General features: G+C 59.3%; 2 protein-coding genes across 3 annotated transcripts in view; one reads left to right on the plus strand and one right to left on the minus strand.

Annotated features, from left to right (window-relative positions):
* IQANK1 (IQ motif and ankyrin repeat containing 1) lies at positions 1 to 16,807 on the minus strand. The gene is given in 12 exon segments (XM_066265494.1): positions 1 to 304; positions 386 to 520; positions 594 to 687; positions 757 to 865; positions 1,021 to 1,113; positions 1,335 to 1,604; positions 9,731 to 9,856; positions 9,983 to 10,174; positions 10,251 to 10,415; positions 10,519 to 10,652; positions 13,036 to 13,125; positions 16,723 to 16,807. Coding segments are annotated over 12 exon segments (1,797 nt in total).
* FAM83H (family with sequence similarity 83 member H) overlaps positions 14,553 to 21,320 on the plus strand; it is a 16,142-nt gene continuing 9,374 nt past the window's right edge. The window contains exon 1 of one of the 2 annotated variants that reach the window (XM_066265468.1): positions 14,553 to 15,248. In XM_066265468.1, the coding sequence (XP_066121565.1) occupies positions 14,658 to 15,248 (591 nt within the window). In that variant the 5' untranslated portion in view covers positions 14,553 to 14,657. Of the gene's footprint in view, positions 15,249 to 19,449; positions 19,786 to 21,320 lie in introns of those variants that run through there. The other variant, XM_066265469.1, reaches the window with a different exon arrangement.

Below are 21,320 nucleotides of genomic sequence, written 5' to 3' on the forward strand. Positions count from 1 at the left end.
CTAGAGGCCTCCGCTGCGCAGCTGTACGTGCACAGGAAGCAGGACCTGCAGCTGCTCAGCAGGGGGCCACCGCACCTTGGTGACGAAGAAGAGGCGGAACTGCCCAAGGCGCCCCTCCTGGAACTGGGTGGGGCTGTACTCCAGCCCATCCGTGGGCCTCAGAAGCGACAGGTAGCGGTCCTGCTCCAGCAGCCGGCCGCTCAGGAGCTCCTGCGCCAGGCCGGGCTGCACTGCCTCCAGCTGCTGCTGCACTGCGGTGAACAGATCCACCTCCCGGAGGTCGAACACAAGGGGCTTCCCATACCTAGGGGGAAGGGTCAGCCGTGAAGGCTGGCTTATGGGGGGGTGGGGTACGAGTGACTGTGCCCAGCCTTTGCGTCCTCACCTGAGTGCCCCGAGCAGTGCCAGCCGAATCCTTTCTGGCCGCAGGTGATCTGGGTTCACCGTGTCCACGTAGTTGGTGTCCTGGTAGCGCAGGAAGGTGGCCGCCTGGCCTGAAGGGTCGATGACAAGAGGCCACCTGGGGGCAGCCACCAGGTCACCGCCATTGCCTGAGCCCTAGGCTAGCCCCTCGCCCCCCTCAGACCACTGACCGGCCGTCTCTGCGGATGCGGCCGCCCACGTCCTTCATTAGCACATCATGCAGCTCAGTGATCTGGCACTTCAGGCCCGGGGCCTCCTCCTCCCCTGTGGGGACATCCGGGTGTCGCCTGGGCCTGGCCTCGCAGCCCCAGCCCGGACCCAAGCCCCACCCACCCTCCTGGGTCTGCTCCCGCAGTGCCAGCCTGGCCAGGGCCAGTGTCTCCTCGGCCGTCTGGGCTTCCTTCCGTAGCCTGTCCACTTGGGCCTCCGCGTCTTTGACAGCCTGGAGGAGGGGCCCACACTCCACTCAGCACAGTTCTGTCCCTCCGCTCCCGGATGCCCCCCACCTGCCCCCAGGAGCCCGCAGCTGTTAGGCGGCATCCCCATTTGGGAGGGGAAGGCAGACCCTGAACCCCAGGCCTGGAGGGGAGACCCCACCTGCAGCGTGAGCTCAGCCTTGCCCGTGCGCCTCCGCTCACACTTGTCCTGCTCCGCCATCCTCAGGTTGAGCTCGCAGTAGGCCTGCTGCAGCTGGGGAGAGGGCCAGGCAGGCAGCGGGCAAGGCTGGCCTGGGTGCCCGCGAGCAGGCTGGTCCCGCTGGTACTCGACCTCCCCAAGCCCATGCTCCTCCTCCTCAGCTTCTCAGAACCCAGCTCCTCGTCCTCCCCACTCAGCTCCCCTCCTCCCCACGCGGCTCTCCCCTCCTCCCCACCAGGCCCGCCTGCCCCTGCTTCTTCCCGGTAACTGCCCACCTCTTTGCGGCATTGCTGCTGTTCTTTAACCAGCTGTTGCACTTTGAGGGTCATGCTGGAGCGGGAGGAAACAGCAGGTCAGAGGACCTCCTTGGGGGGGGGGGCAGCCCCCTCTTGCCCGCAGGCGCACCGCTTGGCCTCCGCCTGCTGGTGTTGCTCGGCCTCCCGGGCCCTGCGCTGCTGCTCAGCCTCCATGTGCTGGAGCATGGCCTCCGTGAGGCTCAGGTCCCACGACTGCAGCACGCTGGCCACCGTGTCCAGTGAGGCCACCTAGTGACAGTGCCCTGGTCAGGGTCGGTGTTGGTTACATAGCGCCTTATTTTGTTATGATAAATACTCGAGCCTCGGATAAACCGCCTGGGCTAGGTAGGTCACTGTCACTGCACAAAGCTGTGCGTTTTAGGGAACAGGCAGCGCGACTGGCAGAAATGGGACTTGCCACTGCTCCCCCCAAAACCTAGATAGATGCCCTGGGGTCCTGTCTGTCTCCCTGCCTGGGCCACACTTCCCTCCTCCCTCCCCAGCCAACCCCAAGTCCCTGCTTGCTCCACTGTCCACCCTCGCGATTCCCACACACAAGGATCCCTCTTCTGTCCCTTGCAGACCTTGCCCTGCAGGACACAGCCCTTGCTCCCCCCACCCCCGGCCAAAACCTCCCCAGCAGCAGCCCCGTACCACTGGGGTCCTAAAGTCCCGCCTGCCCACCCAGGAGTGATCAAGGGGTCCAGACAGCAGTGTTCTCTGGGGGGTGGGCAGGGAGGGCACTGGACTCGGGTACTAACTCCACGAGTATTTCCTTTGTGGGCAGTCAAGCCACATAGCTCTGATTTGTATTTTACAAAAGAAAAGTTCAACATGTGTACAATCAAGGAGTGGATAAATAATGGGTGGTGGATAGATGAGCGAAGGGAACAATGGATGCGTTAGATAAACGTGTGGAAGCGTGAACAGGTGAGTCAAAGAGTCGGTGACTTAAATTGTTAATTCTTACTTAAAAGAGTAATAGCCTGACTTGTGGTGGCACAGTGGATATAGCGTTGACTTAGAACACTGAAGTTACCGGTTCAAAACCCCGGGCTTGCCTGGTCAAGGCACATGTGAGAGTTGATGCTTCCTGCTCCTCCTTCCACCCTTCTCTCTCTCTCTCTCTTTCCTCTCTCTCTAAAAATGAATAAATAAAATCTAAAATAAAATAATTTTTTAAAAAAGAGTAATAGCGGTCATTTATTGTGCACAGACTCTTGTGCCAGGAATTGTGCTTGAGGAGTTTCACTCCTTATCTCCTTAAATCTTCAAAAAGCCCCGTTTATGACTATATGGGAACTGAGATTCAATAAGTTTGAAGAATTTGCCAAAGTAGGAACTGGAATAAATGGAAAACTGAGTGAAGAGATGAACTATTAAAAACAACAGGGTAATGGGTGAATGTATAAGATAATGAGTGGACCAAAATATTGATGGATTAAATGATAAAAGAATGGACATTGCCTTAATTGAATGAATGGATGGAACAGTGAATTGGTGCATGAAGAAAATCAACAGATGCCTGACTAGGCGGTGGCGCAGCGGATAGAGCAGCGGATAGAGCGGAGGACCCAGGTTCGAAACCATGAGGCTTGAGCACGGGCTCATCTGGTTTCAGCAAGGCTCACCAACTTGAGCCCAAGGTTGCTTGCTGGCTTGAGCAAGGGGTCACTCGCTCTGCTGTAGCCCCCAGGTCAAAATACATATGAGAAAGCAATCAATGAACTAAGGAGCCGCAACAAAGAATTGATGCTTCTCATTTCTTTTCCTGTCTGTCCCTATCTATCCCTCTCTCTGTCTCTCTCTGTCACACACACACAAACACACACACACACACACACAAAATAATAGATAAAGGGATTTCATGGATAGATAATTAGATATATAGAGATAATTAGATATGTAGACAGTTGGTTGAGCAAAGGGACAGGATGAACCAAGGGATGAGTTCTTCAACACAGTTTCTGAGTGCCTTTTCCGTGACAACCAAGATGTACGACACTGGGAACAAAACTGAGGACCAAGTATGGTCCAGCTTTCTCAGAATCTTCTGTCAAGTAAGCAGCATGAGAGTCTGTATAAAAGGAGGAATGGATGTTTGAATTAATAGTAGGTAAACAAATGAGTAAGGGAGGATCTAAGATGGTGGTGAGGGTCAAATAGATGTAGTGGTGAGTAGACAGACTGACAGAACCAAATGATTCAGGTTGATGAGAGAATGAATGGATAAAAGAGTAAATCAGCTAACGAGCAAAGATTGGATTGAATGGGTACATTTATGAAAACACGGACAGGCCCTGGCCAGACAGCTCAGTTGGTCAGAACGTTGTCCAGAAACGCCAAGGCTGCAGGTTCTGTCTCCCGTCAGGGCACACAGAAGAACCAACCAATCAATGCATAAATATGTGGGACGACCAACTGATGTCTTTCTCTCTCTCCCTTTCTCTCTAAATTCAATCAACAAAAAAAAAATTTATTTATTTTTTTTTTGCATTTTTCTGAAGCTGGAAACAGGGAGAGACAGTCAGACAGATTCCCGCATGCGCCCGACCGGGATCCACCCGGCACGCCCACCAGGGGGCGATGCTCTGCCCATCCTGGGCGTCGCCATGTTGCGACCAGAGCCACTCAAGCGCCTGAGGCAGAGGCCACAGAGCCATCCCCAGCGCCCGGGTCATCTTTGCTCCGATGGAGCCTTGGCTGCGGGAGGGGAAGAGAGAGACAGAGAGGAAGGCGCGGCGGAGGAGTGGAGAAGCAAATGGGCGCTTCTCCTGTGTGCCCTGGCCGGGAATCGAACCCGGGTCCTCCGCAAAAATTTTTTTAATTAAAACAAGGACAGATGGAGAGATGAATGGTAAAGGGATGATTACTGACTACTTGTTTTGTTTTGTTTTTTTAATTTTTTAAAGATTTTATTTATTCATTATAGAGAGGGGAGAGAGAGAGAGAAGGGGGGAGGAGCAGGAAGCATCAACTCCCATATGTGCCTTGACCAGGCAAGCCCAGGGTTTTGAACTGGCAACCTCAGTGTTTCCAGGTTGACGCTTTATCCACTGCGTCACCACAGGTCAGGCCTGACTACTTGTTTTGACAATTACTGAGATAGGGGTGTTGAATTCTGCTGCTGTATAGGGTCATTCCTCCTTGTATCTCTGTCGGGTTTTGTGTGTGTGATTTGCACTCTGTTGATAGCTGCATGAACCTTTAGGATCCTTACGTCCTGGTGAGGAATTGCCCCCTTTGTGTTGTGAAATGATTCTTTTACCCCTAGTAATAATATTTTGAAATCTTTTTTTTTTTTTTATGTTTAAGATAGTCACTTCAGCTTTCTTATGTTTAGTGATATCCTGGTGTATTTGTTTCTATCCTTTTAATTTTCACCTATTTGTGTCTTTTTTATTTAAAGTTTGTTTCTTTATATATATATATATTTGAATTTTATTGATTTTAGCAAGAGAAGAATAGGGAGGGAGAGAGAGAGAGAGAGAGAGAGAGACAGAGACAGAGACAGAGACATTGATCTGTTCCTGTGTGTGTCCTGACCAGCGACTGAACCAGCAACCTCTGTGCTCTGGGACAATGCTCTAACCAACTGAGCCATCCAGCCAGGGTGTGAAGTTTGCTTCTTCTAGGCAGAATATGGCTGGACTCTTTAATCCAAAATGCCAATCTCAGCCTTCTAATTGGGGTGTGTGGACCATGTACATTTAATGAGCTGAGTTTAAAACTCATCCCATATGCTATTCAATATTTTCCTTTTCCTCTTTTCCTGCCTCCTGTTGCTTGCACATTGTTTTTTTTGTGTGTGTGTTTTTTTTTTTTAGAATTCCATTTTATCTCCCTTGTTGTCTTATTAGCAATACCTTGATATTTTAGTTGTTGCTTTGGGGTTTAGAGGATACATCCCTAACTTATCACAATCTACCTTTAAGTGATCAGTTACCACATCTCATATAAGAACCTGAAACAATGTATTTCCAGTTCTCCCTCACAGATTTGATGACGTTTTGTCACACAGCTGAGCCAAACTATAATTTGTGCCGTCTTCAGTGTGTATAGCTTCCTATTGTTATAAAAAACAAAACAAAACCATAAACATCACTATTACTATTTCTTCAATTATCTTTTCCATAAATGGAAACAAGGAGAGCGCATAGCTAGTACGTATGTGCCTGTGTGGGTGTCCTTTCTAGTATCCCTCATGTCTCTGTGTGGACCCATCTTTCACTTGGTGGCCTTTCTGTCTACCTGTGGGACTTGCGTGAGCATGTCTTGCAGTCTAGCTCTGCTGGCGATTGATTGGTCCTTTCAGCTTTTGTAGGTCTGCAGAGACCTTTATTTTGCCTTCAGTTTTGAAGGTTTTTTTGCACTGGTGTAGAACTCAGGGTTGCCAAGGTGTTTCCGTCCTTCAGTCTTTCCAAGACATTGTTGCTCCACCATCTCCTCCCGTCAACACCCGAGGGACCCGGGGGACCCCTGGAGCCCTCTTTCTCTGTCTGTGCAGATTTCTCGTGGGCGCCCACTGTCAGGAGCTGCCTTGGGTACCCTGACTCTGAACCCTGTCTCCTTCACTCGGGAAATTCTCTCTCATGGACGGTAAGCTGGGTGATCAGCTGACTCCTCTCCAGCCTCTTGGGGACCAATCGATCTGTCCCTTGGTGTTCAGGGTCTTGAAAACCATGTTGCATAGGTTCTATCTCGGTTCTGTGGCTGCGGGCAGAAGGGCCAATCAGGGCCCAGTCAACTCCATCTGGAAGCAGAAATCTGTTCAATCCCCCCCCTCCCCGCTCCAATGGAGCCTTGGCTGTGGGAGGGGAAGAGAGAGACAGAGAGGAAGGAGAGGGGGAGGGGTGGAGAAGCAGATGGGCGCTTCTCCTGTGTGCCCTGACCGGGAATCGAACCCGGGACTTCCACACACTGGGCCGACGCTCAGCCACTGAGCCAACCGGCCAGGGCATCCTCTGTCATTTTTGAGTCACTTTTGATTGGTTGAGTTTGCTCTTCACTGTGGATATATTTTCCCATTTCCTTGCAACCTTCTTCCTCTCTGTTTCATTTTGGATAGTTTCTGTTGTGTCTTCAAATGAACTAATATAGGTGTTCAGTGTCTAACCTGCCATTAGTCCCACATGATGTGTTTCCCTTCTCAAGTGTAGTTTTCATCTCTAGAAGTTCAGGAGTATACAGAAATGGAGATAAGGGGGGTGTGTGTGTGATGGTTATAAGCTTCAGTGTCCTTGACTGCTAATTCTGTCCTCTGTCATTGTTTTTTCTTGTTTTTTTCTGAAGTGAGAAGCAGGGAGGCAGTGAGACAGACTCCCGCATGCGCCCAATTGGGATCCACCCGGCACGCCCACCAGGGGGTGATGCTTGGCCCATCTGGGGCATTGCTCCACTGCAACCAGAGCCATTCTAGCACCTGAGGTGGAGGCCATAGAGCCATCCTCAGCGCCTGGACCAACTTTGCTCCAATGGAGCCTTGGCTGCAGGAGGGGAAGAGAGAGATAAAGAGAAAGGAGAGGGGGAGGGGTGGAGAAGCAGATGGGCGCCTCTCCTGTGTGCCCTGGCCGGGAATCGAACCCGGGACTTCCACACACTGGGCCGACGCTCAGCCACTGAGCCAACCGGCCAGGGCATCCTCTGTCATTTTTTAGTCACTTTTGATTGGTTGAGTTTGCTCTTCACCGTGGGTATATTTCCCCATTTCCTTGCATACCTGGTCATTTTACTGAGCTTTTATTTGGAAACAGTGGTAGATTTGCAGGAAGTTGCAGCAATTCGAGTTTTCCTATGAACCCGACGATGGCGTCTTACCCAACTACAGTGCTGTGTGCGGAGCAGGACACAGACACCACAGAGACCCCACCTGCTCTGTTGCCACAGTGACACAGATTCCTCTGTGTGTGTGTGTGTAGTGGTAGTATGTGCAATGTTATCACATGTAGATCTGTGTAACCACCACCCCAGTCACAATACACAATACAGAGCCCCTTGCATCATCCCTTGGGTCACAGCCGCCTCTCTCCCCTTTCCTTCCTCACCCCTGTAAACCACTAATTGGTCTCTATAATCCTGTCATTTGTAAAGTGTCATGTAAATGGAGTCTCACAGTACAGTACGGTACAGTACGTAACCCTGTAAAGTTGGGTTTTTCCCTCAGCCTGGATTCTTCTAGGTGCTAGGGTCACAGCCAGCCCTTCTTAGCGGAGGGACTTGGATTGCTAGCCTGTCACCCACTGAAGAACATCCAGGCGTCTCCTGTTTGGGGCTTACAGCACAGAAAGCTGCTGCGAGCAGGTGGGCGCACCTTGTGGTGTGGACGCGGTTGTCGCTTCACCGGCACGAACACCCAGGAGCGTGACTGACTGCTGAGTCACAGGGTAAACGTTCAGTTTCTTAAGGGGCGTTTTTCCAGAGAAGCTGCTCCCTGTCCCCTTCCCTCCGGGTCCCCTGCCTCCTCGCCAGCCAGCGGACTCTGTCCTCACTGTTCCTCCTCTCAGCTCTCCTGCTGGGTGCGTGATGATGTGGAAACACACCCCGTCTCTTCACCGGCACTGCACCCTCCTAAGCGAAAGCTCTCTTCCCGCCCTGGCTCCACTTCCTAACCAGACTGTAAAGCCATCTAGTGTCGCACTTTGAGACTTCTCTTGTGTATTCCAGATACGGCCCTTCTGTGGCTTGTCTTTTCATCTTCTTGACAAAGCCAAAGTCTTACATTTTGATGAAGTCCGTGTCTTGATTTTTTCTTTTTCTTTGATCGGTTGTGCCTTTTGTCCAAGAACTCTTGACCCAGCCGTAGGTCCCAAAGGGTTCTCTCCCGTGTTCTTCTGAAGGTGCTATCATCGTGCAATCTCTAATCCATTTGAGTCCGCTTTTTCCGTAAAGTATGAGGACTCAAATGGATTAGAGTCCTCCTCTATGAGGTCAGGTTCATTTCTTTGCCCACGGACGTTTGATGTTCCAGTACCTTTGGCGACAAGACTGCCCTCTCTGGCATCCGGGTCCCCCAGGCACCTCTGGCCCACCCCACCCCCACCCTGCGTGCTGCTCTTCCAGGGACTCTGTCCCAGCGACCCACCCTCACTCCCGGGGCCCCATGCCCCCATCACCCCCATCACCCCTCAGGTACCAGTTGTGTGGGAATGTCCTCAGCCTCCTTGCACATGTCTCAACCCCTCGGGGTCCCCGGGGCCTAGCATAAGTGTGGAGCATGACCACCTGAAAGCTGGGCTCCTGGTGCTACCCCTTGTCACCCAGGTGCAGATGGCAGGGCTGAGGGGGACCTCAGAGCAGCATCCTGGGGAAGCAGCCTGTGAGTAGAGGTGGGGCCCCAACCAAGCACAAGGTCCCTGGCTGAGCCCAGCCTCTGGCAGCCCCTGTGTGGCCGCAGGAATCCACCAGCAGACCCCAGGACAATCCCCTGGGGTTCACAGCTGGGCTGGGCTCTGGGGTGTGGATGGGGGACACCGCCTGTGGTACAAGTCAGATTCTCTGAGAATAATGGAAGGGGCACGGGGTCACCTGTTCCCACAGGCCCCATCACACCCGGCCTCCCGGGTTGGGGAGAGGCCGATGCACCCCGTTGCCAGCTTAGCCCCATGCTGGGACAGGAGTGGCTGACCGGGTGGCCCCCCAGGAGCCCAGGGAAGTGGGATTGCAGAAACAGGGGGTTGAGGAGAGGTCGATGCACCCCGTTGCCAGCCTAGCCCCATGCTGGGACAGGAGTGGCTGACCGGTGGCCCCCAGGAACCCAGGGAAGTGGGATTGCAGAAACAGGGGGTTGGGGAGAGGTCGATGCACCCCGTTGCCAGCCTAGCCCCATGCTGGGACAGGAGTGGCAGACCGGTGGCCCCCCAGGAGCCCAGGGAAGTGGGATTGCAGAAACAGGGGGTTGGGGAGAGGTCGATGCACCCCGTTGCCAGCCTAGCCCCATGCTGGGACAGGAGTGGCTGACCGGTGGCCCCCCAGGAGCCCAGGGAAGTGGGATTGCAGAAACAGGGGGTTGGGGAGAGGTCGATGCACCCCGTTGCCAGCCTAGCCCCATACTGGGACAGGAGTGGCTGACCGGGTGGCCCCCCAGGAGCCCAGGGAAGTGGGATTGCAGAAACAGGATGTGTGGAGAGCGAGGAGCCAGGTGAGGAGGCCCAAGTCCAGAGGTAGCTGGCCTCAGTTTCCCCACCTTTGAGGGGAACACTACTTCACAAGGCGGTAGCCAGGTTCCAGGGACCTAGGGAAGCCCTGGCCAGAGGTGCGCTCAGAAACCAGAAAGAGGGAGGGGCCATCTTGACTGCAAGTGACCCTTCTGAGGGTTCTGAGCAGGGCCACCAGCTTCCAGCCCCTGTGGGCAAGGGTGCTCCTGCTCTCGCTCCTACCTGCACTGGGGTGCTCCCGTCGTCGGCGTACACCCGCGGGTCCGCCCCGAGCTTCAGAAGCACCTCCACGGCCTCCAGGTGGCCCCCGAAGGCAGCCCGGTACAGCGGGGTCCTCCCGAAGGCGCCCTGCGGAAGGAGAGCCCTAAGCCGCGCCCCTCCCCGTGCGCCCCTGCTGCCGCGCCCCTGCCCGTGCGCCCCTGCCCGTGCGCCCCACCCCGCGCGCCCCTGCCGCCGCGCCTCCCGGGCGCCTACCTTGGAGTTGGGGCTGGCGCCCTGTTCGGCCAGCAGCCGGATGGCCTGCGGCTGCCCGCCCGCCGCTGCCTCGGACAGCGGGGTGTTCCCGCGGGGGTCCGCGCAGTCCAGCAGGGCCACACGCCGCTGTCGCCGCTGCGCCGCGCCCGCCTCGTCGTGGCCCACACCCTCGCTGGTCAGCAGCTCGTCCACCTGTGCCCAGGCCGGGTCACCTGCGCCTTGCTGCCGCCCGCTCGCCCGCCCGCCCCGCTGGCCGCGCCCCGCTGACCTCCCGCAGGACCGCGGCAATCTCCCCCAGGTTGCCATCGAAGGCCGCGTCCAGCAGCCGAGCCCGGCGCTGCTGCTCCGCCCGCCGCCGCCGCTCGGCCTCGGCCTCCTCCGCCTGCCGCCGCCGCGCCGCCTCCCGTTCCTGGTGCACCAGGGCCAGGAAGGCCTGTGACAGACCCAGCCACGAGGTCACGGCCCCGGGACCCTGAGCGCCCTCCCACCTCTCCGACCACTGGACACCTGCAGGCCGGCCGCGCGCCCAGCCGCACCTCCCTCTGCAGCCTCTCCATCTGCTCCAGGTACTCGCGCTGCTCCCGCCGGCGCCGGACCAGCTCCCTCCGCGCCAGCAGCCGCCGGAAGGCACACTGCATGACAGTGGCTGCTCGGTCCTCCGCCGCTGGCCCTGGGGCGAGGAGAGGGCGCATGGGTCCAGGCCCCGCTCCGAGCTGTGGTCCAGGCAGAGGCCCGGCTGCCACACCAGGTGCATTAGCGTAGCAGGTGCGGTAGGCCACTGCCCCCGACCTGACAAAGGGGCAGATGTTCTAAATCCACAAACGGGGCCAGCCAGGACAATAGAATGTCACAAACCTCTAAGGTCAAGGTCAGGCTCCCTATCCCAGCCCTTGGCCCGCCCCAGGGGGGTGATGTGTGGTCGCAGAGGGTCACCTGGAGGTAAGGCCACCACCGCCCAGAAGGGACAGACGTGCTGGAGACTGGAGACTCGCTGCTCTGCCGAGAACAGACTGGACACAAGGGAGGCAGAGACCAGCTGGGTCAGGAGGACGAGGCCGGCCCAGAGCAGGGGGTTGGGGTGAGAACACACTGTCTGTGGGAGTGGAGTCTTTGGCCCAGGGTCGCTGGGAGCAGCCTTGGGGGACTAGACATGGAGGGCAAGGGGGTGACGGTTTGGACTTGGAGGCACCGTGGGGTTTGAGGACACCCTGAAGAGGGCTTGCAGGGTTGCCGAGCCTGGGTTTGGGGCACAGGTGGAAGTTTTGGGTAAAGATAGAGAGCTCTGGAGCCTGGCAGGGTGGCTCAGGCAATGAAGTGTTGTCCCAGAACACCGAGGTTATGGGTTTGATCCCCAGTCAGGGCACGTTGAGAAGCAATCAGCGAGCGAGAGCATAACTATGTGGAACTAGTCGATGCTTCTCTCTCTCTTTCTCTCTCCCGTCTCCTCTCTCTCTCTCAATCAATGGGAAAAAAAATTTTCTTTTTGACAGAGACAGAGAGTCAGAGAGAAGGACAGATAAGGACAGAGAAGAAGGGAGAGAGATAAGAAGCCTCAACTTGCCTGACCTGTGGTGGCACAGTGGATAAAGCGTCGACCTGGAATGCTGAGGTCGCCAGTTCAAAACCCTGGGCTTGCCTGGTCAAGGCACATATGGGAGTTGATGCTTCCTGCTCCTCCCCTCTTCTCTCTCTCTCTCTCTCTCTCCTCCTTCTCTCCTCTCTAAAATGAATAAATAAAGTCTTAAAAAAAAGAAGCCTCAACTCTTAGTTGCAGTATCTTTTATTTTTTTTAATTTTTTTTCAGAAAGAGAGAGTCAGAGCGAGGGATAGATAGGGACAGACAGACAGGAACGGAGAGAGATGAGAAGCATCAATCATCAGTTTTTCGTTGCGACACTTCAGTTGTTCATTGATTGCTTTCTTATATGTGCCTTGACCATGAGGCTATAGCAGACCAAGAAACCCCTTGCTCGAGCCAGCGACCTTGGGTCCAAGCTGGTGAGTTTTGCTCAAACCAGATGCCCGCGTTCAAGCTGATGACCTCGGGGTCTCAAACCTGGGTCCTCCACTGCCCCACTGCCTGGTCAGGCAGTTGCAGCATCTTAGTTGTTCATTGATTGCTTTCTCATATGTGCCTTGATGGGGGGGGGGCTAGAGCAGACTGAGTGACCCCTTGCTCAAGCCAGCGACCTTGGGCTTCAAGCCAGTGACCATGGGGTCATGTCTATGATCCCACGCTCAAGCCAGCGACCCCATGCTCAAGCTGGTGACCCCGGGCTCAAGCCAGGTGAGCCTGCACTCAAGCTGGCGGCCTAGGGGTCCCAGTCCGACACTTGATCCGCTGCGCCACCTCCTGGTCAAGCTGAATGGGAATGTTTAAGAAAATTAAAAAGATACAGCCCTGGAGGACAGAATGGAGGCTGCACTGGGAAGACGGGGGGCTGGGGCCCCTGAGCGCCCAGGGAGGAACAAGAGAAGCGTGGGGGTCAGCAGGCGCTGCCACACCCTGTCTTCCAGGGATGCCCGCCCCTGGTTGGCTCCTGCCACTGGAGGGCGACAGCACGCAGTGCAGACAACACTGTGTTCCCTTGTTCTGGGTGGAAGGAGGGTGGCCTCCCACCCCATGGCGCTGGATGGGGCTCCCCCAGAGCCCACGCCCCTGGGAGACACACAGCCCAGCTCTCAGCAGGAAGCAGGGGCTGGGGTGGTGGAGGCAGGGAGGATGGGTCTCCCCACTGGCTCCCAGGTGGGACATGCTGCTCTGTGCATGCCACAGGCTTGCCCCATGAGCACACGTGCTCATTCACACGCATGCGCACTCACCCACATGCACACATCCTCGCTTGAACACACACATGTGCATGTGGTTGCACACATACACGTACACATGCTCACACATATTCATTTGCACACGTGCACTCACACACATGCACACCCACCCCAGGAGACCCAGCCCAGGACAGCCCACTTCCTGCCAGCCAGCCCTAGCCCTCCCCTCTTCCCTTGCGAGGAGTGGCTGGAGGTGAGGGGGGGGGTTGGGCATGGGCTCTCACCTGTGGGGGCTTCTGAGCATTCAGGGGGCTCTGGCCCCTTCGCCTGCTGGCCGGTCTTCCTCTGCAACTGGTGGTTCTCTCCTGGCTTCCCTGGTGGTGGGGGGACATGAGTGGGGTTGGTGTGTGGATCCATCCCTCCCCCCTCAAGCTTGGGAGGCATTTACGAGCCACCCGCAGAGCTGCGTCCTGGTTGTTAGGGAGCACCCATCTGCGTGGCCGCTTTAACAAGCGGCAGGACCGCGTCCTGCGCAGTAGATACAGGGCGCACACGTGCCACAGAGGGTGGTGGTGCCTGCAGGCGGGACCGCCCTGCCCCTGGGCCCTGCAGCCCCAGGCTCTGGGGAACCCAGGTGGGGCGATGCCTCAGGTAGGCACCCCGCTGCCGGCCCTCCCCTCCCTCACACTGCCTCGTGGGGGGACCGCTTCCCTCCGACCCCTTCTCCTTCCTGGGTGTGCACCTCGGCTCGGTGGTCCAGTCTGCCTCCCCCTGAGCCTCCAGGGTAAAGGCTGAGCAGGGTGGGAGCAGGCAGGGCTGGGCCCGGCAAACCAGTCCAGCCAGTGTGGCAGAGCCAGCCCTGGGCGTGGGTGTGAGTCAGCGGCCCCAGGCGGGGGAAACGCCGGGATGGAAGCCGTCTGGAGCCTCCTTCCCAACAGGAAGTCCAGGGACGCAGAGAGCACTCAGGCTGGCCCTGCACCCCCAACCCAAAGGCTGGCTGGGGGCGGGGTTGGAGGGGTGGCTCCCCGGGGCTCCGTTTCTGTGGGCCCGGCAGCTGGACCCCCCACCAGGACGGCCTCCAGAGCCTCTGCAGCGCCTGCACCCAGGGCAGGCTGGACCTTCCTGCTGCCCCGTCTCAGTCCACAGGATGGAGCCTTTCAAGGCCAAGTCTCTGACACCAAACAGGAGGGCAGTCCCCCCGCCGTGGGAGGGCCCCATGCTGGGCCAAAGGGTCCGTCCATCGTCTGTCTCCACAGTGTGCTCAGCAGCTAGGGCCCAGGGGCTTCCCTGCTGTGCTGATGGGGGGGGGGGCTGGTGCTCAGTGTGGCCAGTGTCTCCCATGCCACCTGGGCTGGACTGTCTGTGGCCAGCAAGGGCCTCGTCAGGATGGTCCGAGTGGTGGGGGATGCGTGCAGCTCCTGGCCCTGTGGGCTGGAGTGTGAGTCCCGAGACCAGGGGTGGGACGGGGTGGGGGTGCCCGCCCAGGCAGGACGAGACTCGCCCGGCGCGCAGCCGGCGGTCTGGGTGCCGAGAGCCACCTCCTCCGGTTTCTCTCAGACTCTCTCCCGGTCTGGCCCACGAGGCCTGTGGCCTGTCAAGTCCTGCGCCCTGTGTCAGCACGTTAGTCAGCCTCCGTGCCGGGTGAGCCGCCGTCCCCGAGTCCCTATAAACTCCCCAGCCTGGCCCAGCCCAGAGAGTCGGCCCTTGAAGCCCACAGGCAGAGAGCCAGAGCCGGGGCCAGAGCCGCAGGGCCGCAGGCACCAGCCAAGGGGCAGGGTGGGCTCCAGGGGCCGCAGCCACAGAGGGCCCCCCGCGGTGGCCTCCGGGTCTGCCCTCTGAGCCCGTGGGACCCCGGCAACCCACCGATGAGCCAGGGCCTCCGGGGAGCAGAGGTGGGATCGGGGCCATGTCTGGGAAACGGAGCCGGGCTCGCAAAACCAGAGCCAGGAGAGCAGCCAGGGCACAGCAGGCCGCAGGACAACAGGGCCCCGAGGCTGAGCCCCCGCCCTCTGGTGCAGGGGGCCCTCAGGACAAGACAGGGGTGGCCCCTGCAGGCCACGTGACCAGCAGCCAGCCAGCTCCCCAGGGAGACGCCAGGGCAGCCACACCAGAGCAGCCACAGGCAGCTGAGACGCCAGCGCAGGCTGCTGCCCTGGGGTCCGAGCTGGTGCCAGTCCCTGCTTCGGACATGGAAGGCTGCCGGCCGTGGAGCCTCGCGCCCGGCCTGGACCCTGAGCTGCTGAGGCTCCACGAGGTACAGCTGTGCCTGGCCCAGGAGCGGCTGCTGCTGGAGGACCGGCGACAGCAGATCCAGCTGCAGCTGCAGCTGTGGCAGGAGGAGCAGCTGTGGCGGGAGCAGCTGTGGCAGGAGGAGCAGCTGTGGCTGCAGCAGCTGCAGGAGGAGCGGGCCTGGGTGCGCATGGAGGGGCTGGAGCTGGCGATGGCCCTGGAACAGCTCCGGAGCGAGGGTCTCGAGGTGCCGCCCACCCCAGGCCAGGTAAGACCTGGGGGGCATCGTTGTGGCGGAGGCTCTGACAATCTGGGGGGGGGGGTGTCACACAAGCATCCTACAGGGCCCTGCGGAAGGCCCAGCGGCCGGCTGGCTGTGGGACACCTATGGGGCCCGTTTTTCACATCTGCAAAGTGAGGCTGGTGCTCACTCAACAGGGCGCTGCAAAGACCACGCGACAGCATGCCCTCTCGGGCCAGTGCTTGCTAGGCAGAGGGCGCCAAGCAGGGCACTTGTTCAGGAAAAGTGAGGAAGAGGTGTTCCTGCACCAGCCCTGGGCATCCCGGCCACGTGCCATCCAGGGCAGTGTTTGAGGTGGACAGGGTGACGACCAAGGGGACAGTCAGCAGGTCACAGAACCGAGGAGCAGATCCCCAGCACAGCTTCCGGGCGCCCCTGCCCTCCTCCTGTTGATTACAGTGTGGGTTCCAGGGCTCGGTCGAGGAAGCGGCCGGGGCACCTGAGCCCAGCATCCTCATTCCAGGGCGGCTGCTGCCTCAGACGCAGCTGGGGCTATTTTGGGGAACTAAGGAAGGTCTAACCCCTCTGAGTCTGAAGAGCAGTCACCACCATCCATCCTGCCAGGTCCTGTGACCTCAGAGCCTCCTGGGGTCCTGGGGCTGCGGCAGGCCCACTCCAAGCAGGGGGTTGGCCTCTGAGGAACGGGGTAGACGCTTTCTTAGCAAACACAGGTCCCTATGCAGGCCTGGGTACTTAGGGAACCCGGAAGGGATTGGCAGCGTAGCAAACATTCTGGTAAGTGCCGCGACAGAGAAGGGGGGTGGCAGCCTGTGGGGGTGGGAAGGGCAGGAGCTGCCCCTCCTGAGCCACAGCAGGACTGAGCCACGGACAAGCTGTCACCACGCAAGCTGGAAGTGGCCCTGGGGAAGGTGGCCTCAGAGAGCACCAGCCGGCAGGGAAAAGCACGGGATGTCCCAGGAGGAGCCGAGGGTCAGAGTGGACCGCAGGCTTAGCCTGAGAACCCCCAACACGGATTCGAGCCCTGCTCTGTTTCAGACCCTGCTCCCCGTCTCCCATCCAAGTACCGACCGGGCCCGACCCTGCTTAGCTTCCAAGATCAGACGAGATCGGGCGCGCTCAGGGAGGTACGGCCCTAGACCCTGCTCCCCGTCTCCCATCCGAGTACCGACCGGGCCCGACCCTGCTTAGCTTCCCAGATCAGACGAGATCGGGCGCGTTCAGAGAGGTATGGCCGTAGACCCTGCTCCCCGTCTCCACGTGATGTAAAGCTGTGCTCCTCTGAACACAGCTCCTGGGCCCCCAACCCCAGGGCCTGGAGTGGACATCGGAGCTCCAAATCCTCTCAGTCTGCCGTACCCAGGCCTAACTCGGAGGAGGAGAGGGTCTTCTCAGGGGGTGTCCCGGGTGGCTGCGTAGGGGGTGTCTCACAAGCTCGTGTCTGAGTGGGGTGCCCTGGATGTTGGAAGGTGCACTTACTCACCAGCAGTGGCTCTGGGCTTGTTCCCAGGGAGGGATGTCGGCCACTTCCCCGATGCCGCTTTGGGCCCCCCCTTCTTACTGCTCATGCTCCTGAGAAGAGGGCAGGAAAGGTCAAGGACAGTGTGTTCAGAGTGGCACGGGCGGTGGGAACAGTACTGCACACATCCAGGACCTGGTGGACCGTCAGCAGGTGCCCAACGGGACCAGGGGCACCCCAACACAGCACCTTGCTGGCTCCTGGCCACCTGTCTGCCTGTTTTGTTTTTTTCTTTTACAGGGACAGAGAGAGAGTCAGAGAGAGAGGGATAGACAGACAGACAGGAACGGAGAGAGATGAGAAGCATCAATCATCAGTTTTTCATTGCGACACCTTAGTTGTTCATTGATTGCTTTCTCATATGTGCCTTGACCGCGGGCCTTCAGCAGACCGAGTGACCCCTTGCTCGAGCCAGTGACCTTGGGTCTAAGCTGGTGAGCTTTGCTCAAACCAGATGAGCCCACACTCAAGCTGGCAACCTCAGGGTCTCGAACCTGGGTCCTTCCGCATCCCAGTTTGAGGCTCTATCCACTGCGCCACTGCCTGGTCAGGGCCACCTCTGGTTTTTATTTATTTATTTTTGTATTTTTCTGAAGCTGGAAACAGGGAGGCAGTCAGACAGACTCCCGCATGCGCCCGACAGGGATCCACCCGGCACGCCCACCAGGGGGCGATGCTCTGCCCATCCGGGGCCTCGCTCTGTGGCGATCAGAGCCACTCTAGCACCTGGGGCAGAGGCCAAGGAGCCATCCCCAGCGCCCGGGCCATCTTTTGCTCCAGTGGAGCCTCAGCTGCGGGAGGGGAAGAGAGAGACAGAGAGGAAGGAGAGGGGGAGGGGTGGAGAAGCAGATGGGCGCTTCTCCTGTGTGCCCTGGCCGGGAATCGAACCCGGGACTTCCACACGCCAGGCCGACGCTCTACCACCGAGCCAACCGGCCAGGGCCCGCCTCTGGTTTTTGGTGTGTGTAAGGCAGCAGCTTGAGTGGGAATGCTTAGGAAGAGCATCTGGCCACAGCTCGTCCGCTTTGCCCTCACTCACCTGCCCCTCCCTCCAACTCATCCACCCTCTGGTCCCAGGCCCTGACCACAACCCCCAGGTGGGGGGTCCTGTACCCATCTCCCTGCTTCAAACCACTGGGCTGCCAGCTGGGCAGGCTTTGTCCTAATGCACAAGCCAGAGCCCAGGCCCACCCCACTGAGCATCCGAGCCCTCAGCCTTCTTTTATCCTGGCCTGGCAGGTGTCGTTGTCAGGGTCTGAAAGCCACACTCTTCTCCCTGGTCTGCTTGGCTGACCCCAAAGCTCATGTCGCTGGGAGATCGCCCTCTCCCCAACCTGGGTTAGGATCCCCTCAGCTCCCCCACTGCCAGGTAACCCACTGCAGCACTACTGCCTGGGCACTGGTCTGACCCCACACCCAGTGCCAACCCAGTGATGCCGCTGATGGAGCACCGCTGAGTGTTTGGGGATGAAATGACCCTGAAAACAGAAAATAGTGGGTGTGGTAGGGAGAGGGATGAGGAGGAAGGTGACCGGAGACCCGCAGAGAGGGCTCAGGCCGTGTGACAGCAGAGGGAAAGTGCTTGGGGCGGTGGCGAGGGTCTGGTGGGAAACTGGGGTTCTGAGTAAGAGTCTGAAGTGTTTGGGGGACACTGGGTATTGGGGCACCCAGAGGCAGCTGAGTCTTCCACGCATACACGAAGGGAGGGTGCCCATGTGTGGGGCTCGATGCCTGCTGAGGGCGGGTGCCCATGTGTGGGGCTCGATGCCTGCTGAGGGCGGGTGCCCATGTGTGGGGCTCGATGCCTGCTGAGGGCGGGTGCCCATGTGTGGGGCTCGATGCCTGCTGAGGGAGGGTGCCCATGTGTGGGGCTCGATGCCTGCTGAGGGCGGGTGCCCATGTGTGGGGCTCGATGCCTGCTGAGGGCGGGTGCCCATGTGTGGGGCTCGATGCCTGCTGAGGGCGGGTGTCCATGTGCTCAGCACCTGCAGGGTCCTGAGCTCTTGGTGGACTCTCCGTGTTCCTGTAGGGTCTTATGTGTGTGCAGAGTTCTGTGGGGAGGGACCCTGTGTGGAGGTCAGTAAATGTGGGTTCCCTGTCTATGCGTGAACGTTGGGGTGTGCCTGGGTGACAGGCATGTGCAGGACTTGGTGTGCATGTAAGGTCCCGTATGTGCACACCCCACACATAGGGTTGCTGTGTGCAGGATCTCCTCTATGAGTGGGCATGGCTGTGCCTGCGGTGGCCAGCGAATGTGTGTGTGTGAGGGGCTTGGTGTGGATGCGGGGTCCATCTTTGCGGGAAGGTGTCCCCTCTGTGCATAACACTCGTATAGGCCTGGGTGTCAGTGTGGGGAGATGTTTGTGCAGCAGGGTCCCCAGGTGCTTGTGGGCATCCGTGTGTGCGGGCAGTGGGTCCTCTATGGCAGAGCCGAGCGGGGGTCGTCCCAGTGTAGTGGGGGGGTCCCCCGTGCTTGCAGGGTCCCCGGGCCCGGGCCCGCCCCCGGCTCGGCGCCACGTCGGCAGCCTCACCTGCCGCACCTGCCTCCCCAACTCCAGGGGGAGAGCAGAAGCTCCGCCCCTCGCGTCGAGCTCGCCCGTTTCCTAGCGACTGAGCCGGAACTTCCAATCATCTCCACTTCCGGGCCAAGGGTCAGGGGTCAGGCGTAGGGACCCGGAGCCTTCGGTGGAGAGATGGGGGCCCGCAAGGTTGTCGGTTCCCGGACACGCCCGGCGGGGGTCCCAGGGCGCGCCGCCGGGGCCGCGGCGGGAGCCGGGGCGCCGCCGGGGTCCGGGGGGCGGCGGGCGGAGGAATGCGGGCGCGTCGCGGGTGGGGCCGCCCCGCCCCCAGGTGCTGCCCGGGCAAGCCGGCGGCGGGAGCGGGCGGGGCGGGGGCGGGCGCGTGAATCAGGCCGCGCGGCGGGCGGGCCGCGCCAGGGAGTGGCTGCCGGACCGACCCGACCGCGAGGCCGCTGGGCGGCGGTCGGCTCCTGCTGTCCTCGTCCGAGACCCCCGCGCACCTGGCCAGGTAAGCCCCCAACCCGGCCGGAGCGGAGCGGGGCGGGCCCGCGGGCGAGGGCGGCCGGGCCGGGCCGCGGGGTGGGGCGGGGGCGGCGCGCGGAGCCCCCCGGCGCGCGAGGCCTCACCTGGGCGGCTCGCCCGCCGGCACCTGTGCCGGGGCCGCGCGACCCGGAGCCGGGCGGGGGAGTGTGCGGGGCGGGGGGCGAGGGGCAGCCGCGGCCTCCTGCGCCGAGGTGGATGCGAGCGACCTCGCACGACGCCGGCCCGGGAAGAGTTGGGTGGGGAGGAGCCCGGGTCTGGGTCAGAGCCTTCCCAGGCGGTCCTGACTCCCACCCGCCCTCGCGGCCTAGCTGGAGTCTGGGGAGAGGGCTGGGCCCGGCCTAGACCCTTCTCCTGGGGGCGCCCCGCCCAGGCTGCCATGGGTGCCAGGGCTCCGTCTGGCGCCTCACCTGAGCACCGGGAGAGCCCAAGGCCCCCGTTTTCTCGCGCTTAGATCTCTGGACTGGGGTAGGGAAATGGGACACCGACCCTGGCGGCTGCTAGCTCCTTGAGGTGCACTAACTTCCTGCTCTGCACATCCCGAAAAACTACAGCACTTAGACTCCCAGTCGGTGAGCCTGTGGGGCCAAATCCCTCCCCCACCACCTCCCGACTCCTAATGCCTCCCAGTTCTTATTTCAGGGACCCTTCTGCCTGCCCCCCACCATACTTGGCACAAGATCCCTGCTGTCCTGCCTTAGTCCCTTCCTTCTCTCCTACCCCAGCGGGATATGTCCAGGGCCTGGAAGGCCCTGGTGGGAGCCCGCTGGAACCCCGAGGGCCCTGGCCACTTTGTCTGGCTTGTGTTAGAGGTCAGAGGTTAGCTCTGGGGAGCGGATTCCTGCTGAGTCATGGGCCTGGGTGGGAAACGAGCCCCTCCCTCCCTAAGGCAGGCGTGGGAAGGCAGCTGTGTGGGGAGGCACGCCGCTGAGGTTCCTCAGCGCAGGCTGGGGAACGGCCACCTCCAGGCCACTGAGGTCACGGTATTGCTGTATGAGGCCCAGCAGGGCCACCTTCCTGACTAGTCCTGTCTGATGAGAAGGTTCTTGGTCCACTCCAGGGTGCTCAACCCCATTGCATGCAGCCTAAATAGTTCGAGCTGGATCCCCTCCCCCGTGAAGTCAGAAGAAACAGTGCCCATCCTAGTGTGTTGTTCCCAACATCAAAGGTGCCACCAAACCCTGCGTGGCCATACTGACCCTAGGTAGCCACATACCACAGTGCCCCCCATAATCTACAGTGAAGAGCCCACACACACACTGGTCAGACACAGTGTGAGACACCCCCCTGCCATTGAGATCAGGTGCAGCAGTGTTTTCATCCGCTGGTCCGCAAAAGAGTTAACCACCCTGATGTTGTATGAGATTATAGACCCAATAATTTTAGTCGAATTCATTTATACTCAGGGTGATTGCCACTTATCAGCCTGTATCATCAGTGAAAATACTGTTGAGGTTGTCTTAGATCTCTTTGGAACTTGTAGTCTTGTTTGACAACCTTTTG

This window comes from Saccopteryx bilineata, chromosome 3 (assembly GCF_036850765.1).
Source record: "Saccopteryx bilineata isolate mSacBil1 chromosome 3, mSacBil1_pri_phased_curated, whole genome shotgun sequence".
NCBI lineage: Eukaryota > Metazoa > Chordata > Mammalia > Chiroptera > Emballonuridae > Saccopteryx > Saccopteryx bilineata.